Source organism: Suricata suricatta, chromosome 9, assembly GCF_006229205.1.
Source record: "Suricata suricatta isolate VVHF042 chromosome 9, meerkat_22Aug2017_6uvM2_HiC, whole genome shotgun sequence".
NCBI lineage: Eukaryota > Metazoa > Chordata > Mammalia > Carnivora > Herpestidae > Suricata > Suricata suricatta.
In genome coordinates, this window is record NC_043708.1 from 46,684,593 (window position 1) to 46,702,523 (window position 17,931).

Sequence of the window (17,931 nt, forward strand, 5' to 3'; positions counted from 1 at the left end):
AGAGTCCTCACCAGAGGAAGTAGTATTTAAAAAAATAGAATAGAGACAGATGTTTCCTTTTGGATGTGAATTGGAAAGAAACATTGGAGATAAAAGAAATGCCTCCAGCACTTCCATGAAGAATAAAATCAACAATTGTGAGATGATGAATCCTAGCAATAGTGCAGACTTATGAAATGGATAAGCCAAAAAAAAAAAAAATGAAATGGATAAGCAGAATTTGGAAATATGTTACAAAGAGGCCTTTGTTAGATGGGCCCAGTTGCAGACTCTAATCCCTTCAGATTAAATGTGTTGTTTACTCTGTGGGCCTCACCTGAGAACTTGTTAGAGCTTCAGAATCTCAGACTCTACCCACAGATTTAACTGTATCAGAGTCTGCATTTTCACAAGATCCTCAGTTCTGTACAATGGAGGGGTGTCTGTATGAAAAACTTGAGCCCCCAAAGGAAAAAGGAATCCAACTGCCAGGAAAAAAAGAGCTCATGGCCTTTCCTCCCTGTTTTGTGGTGTCAGTGACTCATGCTGCTTTATCCATCTTTTATGCTCGTCTGCTGCACTAGGGAACAAACCATCGCCTAGGCATGCCTCCAGAAGGGACTACAGTCCAGTCTTTCCTTCCCCAATTACATAAGAAGGACTACATGATTACCGTTAGAGGGCAAAAAATAGCCAGGCAAAACTCCCCTCTCTCTACACCTCTTGAGGCCTCCCCCTTCTGTTGGACACATACAAAATCCTTATCTGTCATTTCACCTGTGCTAAAGCATTAAAACAAACACCAAAACATGCAGTCCTGTTCCCAGTAGTGCTCTAAATCCCGAGTCATGAGTTTTAGACCCAAACTCTTAGATCATTGCAATCTGTCCCAGACCAAATTCTGCTGTGGCAACATACCAATTTCAAAAATTCAATATAAGCAAAATACCATGTTGAGTCACCATGATCTAATAGTTTAATGACTGTCCAAATTTATTTCCATTGTTACAACACTGGGAAGCTATATCTTTATATTTTTTAAAGTAATTTTTTAATCCATAAGACTAATGTGTAGCAAAATTAAATATTACCCATTTTGGGGCGCCTGGGTGGCTCAGTCGATTAAGCGACTGACTTTGGCTCATGTCATGATCTCGTGGTTCATGGGTTCTAGCCCCGTGTTGGGCTCTCTGCCAACAGCTCAGAGCCTGGATCCTGCTTCCAACTCTGTGACTTCCTCTCTCTCTGCCCCTCCCCTGCTCACCGTCTGTCTCTCAAAAAATAAATGTTAATTTTTTAAATAAAAAAGATTACCCATTTTAAGAGTGTGAGTAAAAGAGAAAACAGTTCATTGGTATATTGCCTAAGATTATGAAACTGGTTGTTTATACTTACCTTGTGGAGGAAGAAGGACGTATAACTGGAAAGGAAAATAAATTCAGTGAAATGAGAATAAAGGTGCATGTTATATTTCTGGAGCCCTGGGGTCAACAGTGGATTTTCTACTGGCCACAAATGTATTTGGGGCCTTTTGTTATTTTGAGCGAAATATTTAAAGTAAGTGGTTACTCTTTTCTAGGTGCTGGAGGAGGTCTTCCATAATCTTGATCCTGATGGTACAATGAGTGTAGAAGAGTTTTTCTATGGCTTATTCAAAAATGGAAAATCCCTCACACCATCAGCATCTACTCCATATAGACAGTTGAAAAGGCACCTCTCCATGCAGGTGAGAAATAACTAGGAATTGGTTTGTGAGCAGAAGTTAAAAGCCACTTGAATAGTTTCTAATAAATTAATCTGTTCTTTGAAGAAGAATAGGGAGACAGAAGCAAAAGAAGAAGAAAGACTAAACCATCGGGAAGGAAAAGTTGGGTTTGAAAAATGATCATAAATTACAGAGTGGGGAGCCACTAATTACGCCCCTTACTGTTAGCTGTGGGTTAGAAGAAACTTGGTGTTAAGTAACGACACATCTCATCTATGTCAAAACTCTCCCTACCAGAGCAACGGTTCTTGATAAGTTTCGCATTCTTGACTCCCTTGGGAAAGAAAGATCAAAGCGGCTGCGTGAGTGTTAGAGAGACACGGCTTCTGCTCACTGTGGTCGGGAGTGGCCCCTCTGGGTCAGTGTCTGGTTGAAAGGGCTGACCTTGCTCAAGTCTCTCTCTCCTCCTAGTCCTTCGATGAGAGTGGACGACGCACCACAGCCCCATCAGCGATGACAAGTACCATTGGCTTTCGGGTCTTCTCCTGCCTGGACGAGGGGATGGGCTATGCATCAGTGGAGAAAATACTCGACGCCTGGCAGGAAGAGGGCATTGAGAACAGCCAGGAGATCCTGAAGGTGTGGCACCTAAACTGGGAGAGAAATGACAAATTGGGGAAGGGTTGAAAAAGGCCAGTGCTTGTGAAACTGATTTGATTTGATTTAATTTAGTTTCTCCTTAATGATTCTTCTAATCACAAGGTCTTAGAAATAAGAGGTAACTTTCCTTACCCCCTTTATCCAGGAGTCTGCTGCTAACTACTCTCCATGTTTCTAACTCCTAAGCTACTGACAAGCGCAGTGCTCTTAACTGATGTCTGGTCGGTAAAGATTAGGATTATACTATCGTATTTATTTACAGTGCCAGAGAATCTTTTGTTAAACACGCACATAAGCACGTTATGGTTTCCATAGACAGAACTTCAACTGAAGGTTGTTCCTAAGCAATCACTGAAGAAATGTGATCATCCAACTTTTTGACTGTACATTCGCTTCTCTGGGTTCATATATCCTTCAGAGTGCCTGCTTTAGTGGACAGAACTTGTAATGGTCTTGAACTTGTTCTGATTTCTAGGCCTTGGATTTCAGCCTTGATGGAAATGTCAACCTGACAGAATTGACACTGGCTCTTGAAAATGAACTTCTGGGCACCAAGAATGGCATTCACCACGCGGCTCTGGCCAGTTTTAAGGCTGAGATCCAGCATTTGCTGTGAGTTAGTGGAAGGCCCACCGCTGCTTTCCCTCTCCTGCTTGCCTAGCAAGTCCTTCGATGCCTGTGACACATTCTGTGTGCAGACGGGGCTAATCTCCTGTCATCTCACTGTTGTGAAAATTAAGTGGTGGCTTAGATGTGCATGGAGGCTGTGACAGTGTTTGTTAGGGAGGGTTTGGGTTGTCTTGGTTTGGCTTCTATACTGAAGCAAGCCTGAGGAGAGCTGCTTTGAATCCACGTGTTGCTTAGAGACAGTTTCCCTTAACCTGGTCTATTTCTCATTCAAGGGAGCGAGTCGATCAAGTGGTCAGAGAGAAAGAGAAGCTACGGTCCGATCTGGACAAGGCTGAGAAGCTCAAGTCTCTGATGGCTTCAGAGGTGGATGATCACCACGCGGCCATCGAGCGGCGCAACGAACACAACCTCAGGTGGGCCTGGCGGGGCCAGGGCAGTGGGGCTCCGCCTGCTCGGCCACTCCCGGCGGGAGGGATGCAGGTGCGGTCGAGCCTTGAGGAAAGCAGGCCCCAGGAGACACTTCCTCCAGAAGCTTCCCATCTCTGTGACTCTGTTTCCACTTTTGGTGGGTCTGCACAGGGACCTCTGAGGGTCTTAATGGCAGCTTATTGGTCTTTCCTCCTCACAGGAAACTGGATGAAGAGTACAAGGAGCGAATAGCAGCCTTAAAGAATGAACTCCGAAAGGAGAGAGAACAGATCCTGCAACAGGTGGGCAAGCAGCGCTTGGAACTTGAGCAGGAAATCGAAAAGGCAAAAACAGAAGAGAACTACCTCCGGGACCGCCTCGCTCTCTCTTTAAAGGTAGTCATCCTCTTAGTTCTCTGGTCTGTGTCCCTGCTGGGGACCCCATATGGAGAACCACAGCTCTGGGAAGACGGCAGCTCTGCACAGGGCTCATGTATTTGTCCTGCTGGGCTGGGACCAGACGTGACAGAGCTCCTGCTGGGATCTAGATTGCGGGAGTGTCCAGGCGCCTGGTGTGCCCGCAGTGTCCATCTTCTCACCCCTTGTAGTTGCACTGAGTCATTAGGGCTCTTTGGCACCTGGTTGATGCCTTTTCCCTTGCCTGTCCCCAACCCCAATTCTAAGCAGATGGCATGCCCCCCTGCTATACAGGTCATCAGCTTTGTTTGCTTCCAAATACGTCTTTTGCCTTATACAGCCTCTCTTCTTTCTGTGTCTCAGTAGAGGAAACGATCCTTCTCTTTACTGGACTCTGATTTGGTGCAGTGTAGTCTAGATATAAAGTGGCGGGGGTGGGTTGTGGCCTCAGACTGCCTGCTTCCATTCGGATACCACCGCTTACCCGAAAACTTGATCATGTATCTGAACCTGTTTTCTAATGTACAAAATGTCACCACTGTGATATCTGCCTCATAGCACATTTAATGCGGGGAGATGCTGTGTGTGCAGTGTTTAGAAGGGAATAAGTACACGTAGGATATTAACTGTTGTTCCTGACACTCCACAACCAAAAACTGAGCTAACTCTCCCACCCTAGCCATCAAATCACCTCCTTTTCTGAATTTTCTCCTTGATCTTTGTCATTACCATGTGCTGTCACACAAGCTAAAACCCTCAGTCATCCTCACTCATCAGCCTCTAAGTCCTGTTGGTGCTCTGAAATGTCTCTCAGATTGATCCCCCTCCTCTCCATTTCCACAGCCTCTGAATGGGCTCAGAATTTTTAAAAAATTTCTCAGCTGACTTATGTGCATCTTCTCTCACCCAGCCTCCATATGGCCACTACAGTCACGTTACTAGATAACACTAAAGAACTCCATGAAGAACGTGCTGTTACCGTGTGTAAAAGTACAGCATGGTGGCACTGAAGGCCCCCGGAAGGGGCCTTGTCCTCACACTTTTCCACCCTCAGGCCCTGCCAGCAGCCCCTGAGCCATGCCCTCAATCCCACCGCACCTGCCATCAGCGCGCGCAGCTTCTCCGTGGGCTCTTCGGCTCCTTCCCTGCTTTCTCCAACACTGCAGACCACAGGACTCCGTCCCATTTGTGCTTGCTTTCTTCTAGCCAGAAGACAGTGCCTCACAGATAATTGTGTCTGCATCTGTCTCCCTCCCCACTGTCCAGATTGTGTTTTCCCTGTGGTCAGGAACAGAATCTGATTTTCAGCTTCTAGAGCACCAGCATCAGCCCGATACACCACAGAGATCGCTCCTAACTGTTCTGACATCTAAATTTAGACACACTTTGAAAGCTTCAAGTTCTAGCACTGGCATTTGGGGAGAAAGTGGGGTGTGTGTGTGTGTGTGTGTGTGTGTGTGTGTGTGTGTGTGTGTGTTAAGGAAAAAACTCTTCAAGCATATTTTTTTATTCCATATTGCTGTGTGAGGGTGTGAATTAGGATGTATTAAAAATATACTGGTTTTATATTCTTTTGGCGAAATGTGCTTTGAAAATAATGTCCTTCCCACCAGCCTCTAACACTGGAATGGAACAGATGTCAAAAGGCACGTCTGTGTGGTTTCATTTTTTTAAACAAATGTGGGTGGGTATGTCTCTAACAAGTATTATATATACAGAAAAAAAACCCACCTTTTGTGGACTTCTGTTGATGTGTTATTATAATAATTTAAATATACAAGTTATGAAAAACCTCTCTGTACAACTTTTACATCATTAAGCCAAAATAAGATTGTAAAGTAAATATAAACCAAACTATACCTTAATAAATGAAATTAATTTTACTTTTTTAAAGTTTTTTTTTCGAGAGAGAGTGAGCATAAGTGTGGAAGGGGCAGAGAAAGAGGGAGAGAGAGAATCCCAAGCTGGGCCCACACTCTCAGTGCAGAGCCCGATGCAGGGCTCAAACTCACGAACCATGAGATCATGACCTGAGCCGAAATCAAGAGTGGTGGGCATTCAACCGACTGAGCTGCTTGGGCTCCCCTACTTATTCTACTTTTTTATAGTTTTTCTGAGTTTATTTTTGCTAACTGAGAAGTAGCCTACAACCAATTGTAACAATATGTTGAGAATGTTTTCCATGTCATTAAATACTACATTCCAGTGCTATTGGATAGAAATACAATGCAAACTATAATATATTTAACTTCACATTTTCAAATGGCGACATAAAAAGAAATAGGTGAATTTAATTGGAATCATTTTATTTAATCCAGTATCTCCAAAACATTCTTTTGACGCATAATCAATATACAAAAATTATTATTGAGTCAGTTTACATTTTTGTATTAAGTCTTCAAAATCTGTTGAGTATTTTACACACTTGAGTACCTCTCAGTTTGTATTCTACATATTTCAAGTCCTCAGTTACCCGCAGGTGGCTGCTGGTGGCTACCGTGTTAGCATAGTTCTATAGAATCAGAGAAGGAGGGGTGGGCATTGGGTTATAAGATACATACCACTTTTTTAATATTTACTGTTGTCTTCTGTAATCTACTGAAACTTTCAAGATGAACAAATTTTCTCAGTCTAGAGCATGAATTTATGCTCCATATAAAAATTACAACAGTTTGCTTATTTTTAATCTGTGCCCATTTACTTTCCCCAAATTGCTTCAGGAAAACAGTCGTCTAGAAAATGAGCTTCTGGAAAATGCAGAGAAGTTGGCAGAGTATGAGAATCTGACAAATAGACTTCAGCGAAATTTGGAAACCCTGTTAGCAGAAAAGGTAAATCTGTTTGAATTTGATCTCCTGATAGCAGCCCAAAGTGTAGTTTACTCAAAAGAGCAGAAGCAATACCACCAAGTCAGTTTCTATAGGAAAGTTTTTAGATGGCTAAAATAAGCTGCCAGTTTTGCAGGGGATCTAATTTCAGAGATTGGATACAAGGGAAACATTGTATAGTACTGAGAAATGACCCCTGCCTTAGCTGATCACATCACTCTAGAATGTTATCCAGTTGGTAATGTTCTGCGTAAATGTCACATTCCGTTCATACTCGAGACCATACTCTGGGTGAACACCAGAAACTGAGGTCTTTGGTGGGTTAAAGGTCCAAGAAGGACACTTGGAGAAAATGAAAGCTGTGTCCTTTTCCTTTTCTAGTTTGGTGACCTTGATCCTAGCAGTGCTGAATTCTTCCTGCAAGAAGAGAGGCTGACACAGATGAGAAATGAATATGAGCAGCAGTGCAGAGTAAGTGACTAAAGAGAAATCAGTAAGTGGACGAGGGCCTGGGTTCAAATCCCACCTCACCATTAAATGACCACATAATCTGTGGTCTCCTCAATGCCTCAGCTCTTAGATGGTAAAAATAAGAGCACCCACTCAGTAGGTTGTGAAGAATCAATGAGTGAATATATGTAAAGTGTTTAGAACGGAGCCTGGAACATAGTAAGCATTTAACCCAGATGTTAGCTGTTCTTATTTTGTACCCAGAATATTAGGGAATCATGCAAACTGCATTTCCATGTTTTATCTAGGTTACAGATTACTGGTGCTTAGGAGAAAATATAGTTTTATTCCAAGTGGAGAAACACTTGGTCATGTACATGTGCTTATTCCAAAATGAGCCTTTATTGTTTTTACTTATTTATTTACTTTTGAGAGAGAGAGGGAGACACAGAATCTTAACCAGGCTCCAGGTTCTGAGTTGGACATGGGGCTGGAACCCAAAAACTGTGAAATCATGACCTGACCTGAAGTCAGATGCTCAACCAACTGAGCCACCCAGGTGCCCCTAAAATGAGCCTTTCTTAAATTTTTTAAATGTTTCTTCATTTTCGAGAGACAGAGAGGGGCAGAGAGAGAGAGACAGACAGACAGACAGACAGAGAATCCAAAGCAGGCTCCAGGCTCCGAGCTGTCAGCACAGAGCTGGATGTGGGGCTCAAACTCACGAATCATGAGACCATGACCTGAGCTGATGTTGGATGCTCACCCAGATGCCCCTAAAATGAGTCTTTTTTAATCAAACTCTGCAGACCTAATCTGATGTAATTTGCTTTTGTCCTGTGTGTGTGTGTGTGTGTGTGTGTGTGTGTTTTCCCCCTGAATACCTTATTTTATTTACAAAATGCAGATGAAGCAGAAACTACTCACGGCTTTAGCTACTAAATAATTACAAATTCCTACCAGAAGAGACAAATATATTTTTATAAATAATAGGCATCATTGATTTTTTTTTTTTAAACTAACTCTACTAAGCTTAGGAATTTGAGATTTTTTTCTTCTTAAATAACAAAAAAAAATGTTGATTTTAACAAGGTAAGTATAACCGGGTTCTGACGACTTTAGTTGAAAATTGTATTTGTGCAGAAATGAGGAAAACAATCACTTCCTCATGAGGTTGCCTATAGCCTGCCTTCCCAGGAAATATATGTGCATATTTTGAGAAAAGAGATGAACCATTAATCCCATTTTTACAATTAAGTTTTGGTTCTTGACTCTAATCAGGTAGAGGTGTTTTCCTTATAGTTCTTAAAAGTTTATGATTTCATTAGTAAAATCGGTCATCTCTACCTCCCCCAAATTCTCCAAATCCATTCAGTTATATTAAACAGATTATCCACCGTTCACCCATGTAGTTCACCCATTGAGTGTGTACAATTCAGTATCTTTTAGTATATTCACAGAATTATTCAATCACTATCATGATTGACCTTAGGACATTTCCATCACCCCAGAAACTCCCACTCTATTTAGCTGTAGTCTCTCCCTAGGCAACTAATCATCCACCTTTTGTCTCTGGAGACTTGCCTGTTCTTTATAAATGGAATCTTCATAAACTTCATGTAAGTGGAATCATACAGTATGTGGTCCTTTGTGGCTGACCTCCTTCACTTCCCATAGTGTTTTCAAGGTTCATCCATGTTGTAGCGTGTATCAGTGGTTTCTTTCTTTCAAGTTTTTTAGTTTTATTTATTTTGAGAGAGAAAGCAAGCAGGGGAGGGGCAGAGAGAGGGGGACCGAATCCCAAGCAGGCTCTGCATTGTCTGGGGAGAGCCCAATGTGGGGCTTGAACTCATGAACTGCAAGATCATGACCTGAGCTGAAATCACAACTGTACTTTCTTTCTTTTCATTGCTACATTATATTCCATTATATGGCTATACCACATTTTATTTATCTGTTCATTAGTTGATGAACATTGGGGTTAGTGTATTATGAATAATGCTACTATAAACATCTGTGTACAAGTTTTTATGTGGATATATTTTCATTTCTCTTTGGTATATGTCTAGGAGTAGAATTGCTGGGTCATAATAAGATCACTGCATGTTTAACCTTTGGAGGAACTGCCGAACTTTCCCCAAGGTGTTTGCACCCTTTTATATTCCTGCCAGTGTGAGAGTTCCAGTTTCTGTACATCCTTGCCAACAGTTGTTCTTGCTCTGTCTTTTTGAGTCCAGCCATCCCTAGGGGTTGTGAAGTGCTACCTCACTGTGTTTTTATTTGCATTTCCCTGATGACTAATGATCTCTTCAAGGGCTTATCAGAATCTCTTGCTCTCTCTTTTTTTTTAAGTTTATTTTGGAGAGAGAGAGTGGGCACGCGCACACAAATGGGGTAGGGACAGAGACAGAGGGAGAGAGAGAGAGAATCCCAAGCAGGCTCTGTGCTGTTTACACAAGCACAGATGCAAGGCTTGAACTCATGAACCACAAGATCATGACCTGAACCAAAGTCAAGAGCAGGACTCTTAACCAACTGACTGAGCCACCGAGGCACCCCTGCATATCTCTTTCTCAAGAAAGGTCTCTTCAGATCCCTTACCTAATTTTTAAATGGGCTGTCTTTTTATTATTGAGTTGTAATACTTCCTCATATATTCTAGTTACAAGTCCCTTATCAGACCATGTAATTTGCAATAGCTATTCTCCTATTCTGTGAGTTGTCTTCTTACTTTCATGATATCCTTAAAAAACAAAAGTTTTGGTTTGGTGATATCCAAGTTATCTGTTTTTTTCTTTTGTTGCTTGTGCTTTTGCTGTCACTCATAAGACTTGTGTTGGTTTTTATGGAGTGCCGGGGTGGTGTCCAACTCTTGATTTTGGCTCAGGTCACGATCTCACAGTTCATGAGATAGAGCCCTGCATCAGGCTGTGCGCTGACAGCGTGGAACCTGCTTGGGATTCTCTCCCTCCCTTCCCCCCCCCCCCCCCCCCCCCCCCCCCCCCCCCCCCCCCCCCCCCCCGCCTCTCTCTGCTTCTCCCCTGCTCATGCTCTCTCTGTCTTTCAAAAGGAATAAATCAACTGGGGTGACTTGGTGGTTTAGTCAGTTAAGCGCCCAACTTTGGCTCAGGTCATGATCTCGCGGTTCATGGGATTGAGCCCTGTATGGGGCTCTCTGCTGTCAGCATAGAGCCTGCTCCAGATCATCTGTCCCCCTGCCTCTCTCTGAAAAATAAACATTTAAAAGAAACAAACTAAAAAAGAAAAAATAAAAAGACTTGTGTTGGTTTTTAAACTCCAGGTGTTACAAGACCAAGTGGATGAACTCCAGTCTGAGCTAGAGGAATTTCGTGTGCAAGGCAAAGTGTTGAGACTTCCCTCGAAGAACTCACTGTCAGAGGAACTTGAGGTCGCCAGTGGTGGGGTTCAGCCTGGCCAGGGTAAGCTATTCAGACATCAACTTTTCAGAGGCTCTGCCTGTGGAGTTTGCTTTTATGGCTGTGGCTGAATGTAAAAGTGCACAACTTGGGCAACCAAAAAAACTTTTTTAAAAACTTGGGCAATGCTATTTTTTTTTGAGCTATTTCACTTGTGGTCTGTTTGTTTTTTCATTTATCCTTTAAGTCTTTATGAGACTATTTCTTTTTGATTTTTATATGTATCAACAGAAGAATGGAAAAATCAAACCACCAGGATATTTGCTTTGTTTAAAACAAACAAACAAACCTGGCCACAAGCCTGAGAATCTGGGGCTTGGGAATGTTAAAATTCAGACACTGAGCTATCGCTGAATCCTCCCTTTCTTAAGGAGTGCCTCACTGGTATGATGATCATCTTGGAGAACAGGCCAACCAGAAACCGGAACTTGGTTTGCGTATGCTGGCTGTATTAAAGTCCAGCATTGCCTCTGTGAAACAACAAATAAGTTAAATAGGTGTTGGTCGCCTGTGCCTTTGAGGAGGGCTTGGAGTGGGAAAGTTGGAAGGCAGTGTTTGGGAGCGCTGCTGCATCTACCGTCGACTCTCTTCCTCCCTCCTGGCCTTCTGCCTCTTTCCTCAGTGTGTTGAGTTTGAATTTCACAAACTCATAATCAATTCTTCTGTTCTAGTCTTCCCCACTGCTACAGGAGTACAGGTTCTTACAAGGATTGTTTATTCCTCTCCTTAGCTATTCATTCTAGAATAAATAAGGGATTTGGGAGGGGACGGGGAAAAGGCTTAAGACCTTTCCTGTGATTCTGAGTATGTGGTCGGTAGCCTTACTGTAGTGCTAGAATGGAACCCAGATGATGGTATGGTGCATCTCAGCAGTGTCTCTGGACTTTTCCCATAGTGTTGGGGGTTCTCCTCATGGGTTTGTGAAGCTGTGCCATCCTGGGTGGTTCACACCCCAACTATCACTTCTCAGCTGGGGATACGCCAACGGGAAAAGAAAGAATGTATGAAAAGAAAGCCCAAGGCAAGACTCAATCTCAGATGCTAGACGTGCCCTTTCTCCTGCCTTTGGACTCATGGGAAAAACTTGTTTGGATCCCCTGCGTTAAGAAACCCCCACATAGTATTTGACAATCATTCTGTCCACGTACGAGCTCCGCCTCCACTTCATGCTTCAGTGTCTTTCTCTGTTGTTCCCATGGGCGGTTGCAGAAGTGAACTCCTATAAATGACCTGAGAATTTTTCTCCCAAACTGCCTATATCCAGGTTCCTAACCGATGCCCTAATTTTAAAATTTTAGCAGATAATTTGAAGTGTGGTTCCACTTGCACTATAAGAAATTAATATTGTGATACTCAATCTTCTGTCATTGAGGGGGGTGGGTTCGCTCTCCTGACCCATGAAGTTAATGCGCCCAGGCACCTTCTGCCACATTGCCCCTCTGCTGATTTGTCACATGGTATTTGTTGGATGGATAGAAAGCTGATTGGTTTAATCAAACTACCTCACTCCCCAGCATTTTCATTTTAGAAGGTCACCTTTAAACCACAATTTCCAAACCTCCCCCACCTACTCTTCAAAAAGATGGGTTCTATTAAGGCGTGGTACAGAGTCTGTACATGAAACAATCTTACTGTTTTGCCTGTTCACCTTCATTTTTCTCTTGTTGTCCTAAATGCTTGAAAGCAAGACACCACTTGGCCTCTTTGGTTTCCTAGTAGATCTCATCAGTGGTAATTGAGGCTGAAATGTATTTCTTTAACTGGACATTCCCTCCTCAGAGGCCAGTTGTTGTGTTATTGAAAGAGCCTGCCGTGGACTCACCAGATCCTGTGTGTTTTCAGGGCCTGGTTCTGAAGAATGCAATCCATTGGCTATGAGCATCGAGGCGGAGCTGGTCATTGAGCAGATGAAAGAACAACATCACAGGGACTTATGTCGCTTAAGACTAGAGCTTGAAGATAAAGTAAGTGTTTCTTGTCCTGTTCTCTCATTTCTTTGAGCTCTGGCAAGCTTTGGCTTAATTCTTTTTACTCATAAAGCATCACTTAAAAAAATTTTTTTTAATGTGTATTTTAGAGAGAGAGAGAGAATGAGTGGGGGAGGACAGAGAGAGTGGGAGACACAGAATCTGAAGCAGGCTCCAGGCTCTGAGCTAGCTGTCAGCACAGAGCCTGATGCGAGGCTCAAACCCATGAGCAATGACATTATGACCGGAGCTGAAGTTGGATGCTTAACTGACTGAACCACCCAGGTGCCCCATAGAGCATCAGGTTTTATACATTTCCTGTTGTGTCTGGTGGCTACCCCAACACCCCTTCCTCAGGATAGTTTCTTTTGTAGGCTGAGTATGAGGCCTTTTCCTCCTGGGAGAGAGTTTCTCCAAAATGTATTATCTTCAGCCCTAGCAAGCATGGAAGTTGAAGGCCAATGCATTATTTCCAACTTGTTGAAAAACATCTTAATAAGACCAAAGAAAGCCCTTTGAAATAGCAGAAGGTACAACTTCGGCACCTTGGCCTCCAAAACCCTCCCCCACAGTCCTTTTGCTTATGTTTCTAGTCTTCTTTGTTACCTTTTCCTGTAGCCAAGCCAGTAGTTGACAGTTCTTCATCAAACTGGCCTCTTGTTCATGCTGTCACCTGCCTCTTGAAAGTCTGCTAGCCCTTCAGAGTTCACATCCAGTGCTTCCTCTTGCATGAACCCATTCCTGAATACCCTTGACCAAATGATCTTTCTCCTCTTTGAATCTCTCTGGGTTACACTGTAGCTCTGTTTTCTATACCTTTTATATTTTTCATTCTTCCCCATAGTTTGCACTCAACAAAACCATGTCCAGAGTGGTTTCTCCTTGATGGCAGAACTATATCATACCCTTGTGTCCCCACGAGGCCCACCGAGTACCTATGATAGGTGTTCGATCAATACTTGAATTTAAGTATTTTAAACCCCTACACTTACACTTGGCTAGGAGGCCTGGGAAGACCAATAGTATCTATGTGAAAGTCTAGTCATTTTTATTGGAGTTGTTCAGAAACTAAGAAAATTCAACCGAGTTAGAAAGGAAAACAAACTATGCCTGACTGAATCATATCTTACTTAACATGTTTTGGAGCTGTTTAAATGGGAAAACTGAGGAACGCCACGTGGGAGAAAAGTAGTTACCGTCGCCACCACCTTCCCACGGCCTTGAGCTGAGTAACATTGAGGTGCTTTGCTTTCTGGCTTCAGGTGCACCGTTATGAAAAGCAGCTGGCTGAAAGCAAGGTCGCCTGTGAAAAGGAGCAAGAGAGCACGAAGCAAAAGTACGAGAATGAGGTGCACATCTTGGAAGAACAAATAAGTGACCTTAAAAACGAAATTGCAGAACTTCGGGGCCAGGCAGTGGTGCTCAGGGAGGCCCAGCAGATGGCTGTCTGCAGACACAAGGAGGAGAAGAAAGAGCTGCAGAGGAGGTGGGATGAGGAAAAGGCTCACCTGCAGGAGAAGCTGAGGCGGGAGCACGAGGTGGAACTCAAGGCCCGCCTGGAGCAGGCGGAGGAGAGCTTTCACCTCGAGAGGGAAGGACTCCTTCGGAATGGCGCCTGGACAGAGGAGAAGGTGAGAGGCTTGACTCAGGAACTCGAGCAGCTGCACCAGGAGCAGCTGCAAAGCCTGATGGAGAAGCACACTCTCGAGAAGGAGGAGCTGCAAAAAGAGCTCTTGGAAAAGCACCAAAAGGAGCTTCAGGAGGGAAGGTACGAAAATAGGGGAAGTGGAGAAGCCAAACCGCTGTCCGTTCGGGGCACCAGAAGTTCCGGTCAGTTAAGGAGACTTTGACTAGATGCTTTAGTTTCTCAACCTGTTTTCAATTGTTTAGACATAAGCCTACCCTGGGGTTACTGAGATGGTTTTGGTTTTTTGTCTTTTTTTTAAAGACAGTATTTCTTAATGTTTATTTATTTTGAGAGATAGAGCATGAGTGGGGGAGGGACGGAGAGAGAGGGAGACACAAAATCCAAAGCAGGTTCCAGGCTCTGAACTGTCAGCACAGAGCCTGGCAATGGGCTCAAACCCACGAACTGTAAGATCATAACCTGAGCCAAAGTCAGATGCTTAACCGACTGCGCTAACCAGACGCCCCAAAAGATAGTATTTCTTGTTTCAACAACTATCCTTTCAGGTTCCAGATGAGAATAATTAGTGTGTTCTGAGAAAGGCTTATTTGTGAGCTAAATTCTGGGTTAAGTTCTGTTCCTCCCCAAATAATAAAGTGCAGCTTTGTGCTTACCTTTGAGGGCTTTGATGCCTCATACTCTGATTACTTATTTAATAAAGCAGAACTGATATAAAAACATAATGAATATATTAATATGTATAGTTTATAGGACTACTACTCTCTAATGTATACTTAATTTAAATGAAGCAATTTTATATACTTCCCGAGTTAGGGTTAGGTTAATATGCAGTTGATCGTGAAAGTGAAATATCAGTTTATATTTTTGGTTAAAAACCCATAAGCACATCCAGGAGGATGCCAAAGAAGGCAGTTTCTGGATTTTCCCTCTAAATGCAAGGAAAGGTAAGTCTTTCAAGTTCATTATGGCTGCCAGTCTCAGCTCTCAGAAATGCGACCCTGTCTCTGTATAAATCGATTACACAGGAATACTTGAATAGATTACACAGGAATACTTGAAGACCATTTTTATAGAAAGGATTTAGATTGTCTGCTTGGTGGTGTCTTCTGTGTGCAGGAAAATGTGTTTTGTTTGCTTCTGGAGTCGGTGGCAGTCTCAGTAATGCTGTATGTTGGCTACATTTAGGGAAAAAATGGAAATTGAGTGTAATAGAAGAACCTCTCAGATAGAAGCCCGGTCTCAGGTTGATTGTCAGAAGGTCACGGAGAGGTGTGAGAGCGCTCTGCGAAGCCTGGAGGGGCGCTACCGCCGAGAGCTGACGGAGCTCCTGGAACAGCAGCTGGAGGAGAGGTCCCAGTGGGAGTTTGAGAAGGACGAGCTCGCCCAGGAGTGTGCCGAAGCGCAGGAGCAGCTTAACGAGACGCTCCAAAGAGAGAAAGCGACTTCTCTGATCCTGACCCAGGAGAGAGAGATGCTGGAGAAAACGTACAAAGAACATCTGAGTAGTATGGTCGTTGAAAGAGAGCAGCTGCTCAGAGACCTGGAAGATTTAAGACACGTGTCCGAAAGTCAACAGAGCCTGCTGTCTGACCGGACACTTGAACTGAAGAGCGGTCATGAAAGAGCGCCAAGGGACTGGGAGCAGGTCCCGTGCCAGGTGGGCGCCTCAGGGCAGCAGGCCGTCAGCCAGCAGCTTGAGAAGCTGGAAATGGAACGTGACCGGGAGAGGCAGGAAATGATGTCCAAGCTTCAGGCCATGGAGAGTGTCCACAGGGTGACCTGTGAGAAGGCGGATCAGGAGAGGGCTGAGATGAGCACAGAAATCTCCAGGCTGCAGAATAAAATCAAGGAAATGCAGCAGGTGGCGTCTTCTCTCTCCAAGAGAGAGAGTGACTGCCAGGCAGCAGGCGGGCACGACATGGACGGCAGTGGAGCCATGTCCCTGCTCCAGCAAGGAAAGCAGTTGTTGGAAGAGAATGGAGATGTCCTCTTGAGCCTGCAGAGAGCTCACGAGCGAGCGGTGAAGGAAAATGTGAAAATGGCCACTGAAATTTCAAGACTGCAACAGAAGCTACAAAAATTAGAACCAGGGTCAATAATGTCTTCTTGTTTAGATGAGCCAACTAGTGGATTATTTGGAAATTCTGTGGAACCAACAGAGCCGTTTTTACTGCAAAATCAAATGAAGCAAGTAGGTGTAGCCACAGGGCGCGCCCTAAGTGACCTCCAAGACGACGAGGCCCGGGATCTGGGAAGTACAGGGACGAGCTCAGCTCAGAGACAGGAAGTCAAAACAGAGGAGTCTGAAGCATCAATAGAGAGTTTTTCCGAAGTTGAGAACAGTGAAGAGACCAGGACTGAGACCCGGGACCTGAAGAATCAGATTCATCAGCTTCAGGAACAGCTAATGATGTTGCGTGCAGACTGCAGCCGGGCTTCTGAAAAGAAGCAGGACCTACTTTTTGATGTTTCTGTGCTAAAAAAGAAACTGAAGATGCTTGAAAGAATCCCTGAGGCTTCCCCCAAGTATAAACTATTATATGAAGATGCCAGCAGAGACAACGACTGTCTTCAGGAAGAGCTAAGAGTGATGGAGATGCGCTATGATGAAGCGCTAGAACATAACAAAGACCTCACTGCCGAAGTTTTCAAATTGCAGGATGAGATGAAGAAAGCTGAAGAGGTGACCGAAAACTTCCTCAGCCTGGAAAAGAGTTACGATGAGGTCAAGAGAGAAAACGAGGAACTGCATGTTCTGGTTTTGAGACTTCAAGGCAAGATCGAGAGGCTCCAGGAAAGAGCAGTGCTGCGCTGCGACTGCTTTTCTTTATGGGAAGCCCACTTAGATAACCTGGAAGTCCAGCCTGATGAGAAGGTGCTTGGACGACATCAGACAGAGGAAGAGCATGTGCCCATGGTGATGAATGTCCACCATATTCTGGAAGAACATTATCAAGAAAACGAGTACCTCGAGCAGGAGAGTGCACAGCTCGTGGGAGAAGTAAAAGCGAATGAAATCTCCTGGCTTCACAGAACCATCCGGACACGTCAAGAGAAGCCCAGAGTACGGAGCCAAGTTCTACTGGCGGAAGACATCGCTCTGCTGGGCCTTCAGGATAGACATCTTCAGCGTCAGGCCACCATAGCAGAGTTGGAACTGGAGAAGAAAAAGCTGCAGGAGCTGACTAGAAAGCTGAGGGAGAGAGTCACTACTTTAGTTAAGCAAAAAGATGGAGCTTCTCAAGGAGAAAATGAGGAAGAACTAAAGGCGATGATGCATGACTTGCAAATCACGTGCAGTGAGATGCAACAGAAAGTTGAACTTCTGAGGTAACGTATATACCTTCTGAACTTCATGAAATCCCAAGAGCACCTCACCAAATCTAACTTCCGCCACTTGCCTGCCTAGAGAAACTAACCTGTTAGTCTTCAAGAAGAGAGCAGTACCGTAGAATTCCTTCTGCTTCTGTGTCATATTAACAAATAGAATAATCCTGCCTGGGAGGCATCTCTTCCTCCTCTATAGGAAATAAACGTCATTCGTTCAGGGTGTCCTAACGGAATGTGTTTGCTGTTTAACCGTGTGCATCCTGAATGTGTGTCAAGTCTTTAACTCTTTTCTAACATTTAATTTGGATTCTGTGGCTTTGTTTTGGCTAAATGTTAGTTTTCCTCATTTGATGGAACAAGTTCTAGGAGAATGCCTTTTGTTTATGATTAACTCACTTGGTAGATGAGAACTCTTATACTAATATAGGAAAAATGCTGTGCTTTGTGGCTTACAGTTCTTCACTTCTATCACT

At 43.8% G+C, this 17,931-nt stretch overlaps 1 protein-coding gene across 5 annotated transcripts in view; it reads left to right on the forward strand.

Annotated features, from left to right (window-relative positions):
* The window catches only part of NIN (ninein), a 96,112-nt gene that overhangs the window by 49,761 nt on the left and 28,420 nt on the right, over positions 1-17,931 (forward strand). For 4 of the 5 annotated variants that reach the window (XM_029951078.1, XM_029951077.1, XM_029951079.1 and 1 more), the window contains 11 exons: positions 1,559-1,705; positions 2,156-2,323; positions 2,820-2,956; positions 3,247-3,387; positions 3,603-3,777; positions 6,519-6,629; positions 7,008-7,097; positions 10,378-10,516; positions 12,356-12,477; positions 13,743-14,248; positions 15,314-17,458. In XM_029951078.1, the coding sequence (XP_029806938.1) occupies positions 1,559-1,705; positions 2,156-2,323; positions 2,820-2,956; positions 3,247-3,387; positions 3,603-3,777; positions 6,519-6,629; positions 7,008-7,097; positions 10,378-10,516; positions 12,356-12,477; positions 13,743-14,248; positions 15,314-17,458 (3,881 nt within the window). The remainder of the gene's footprint in view (positions 1-1,558; positions 1,706-2,155; positions 2,324-2,819; positions 2,957-3,246; positions 3,388-3,602; positions 3,778-6,518; positions 6,630-7,007; positions 7,098-10,377; positions 10,517-12,355; positions 12,478-13,742; positions 14,249-15,313; positions 17,459-17,931) is intronic. The other variant, XM_029951081.1, reaches the window with a different exon arrangement.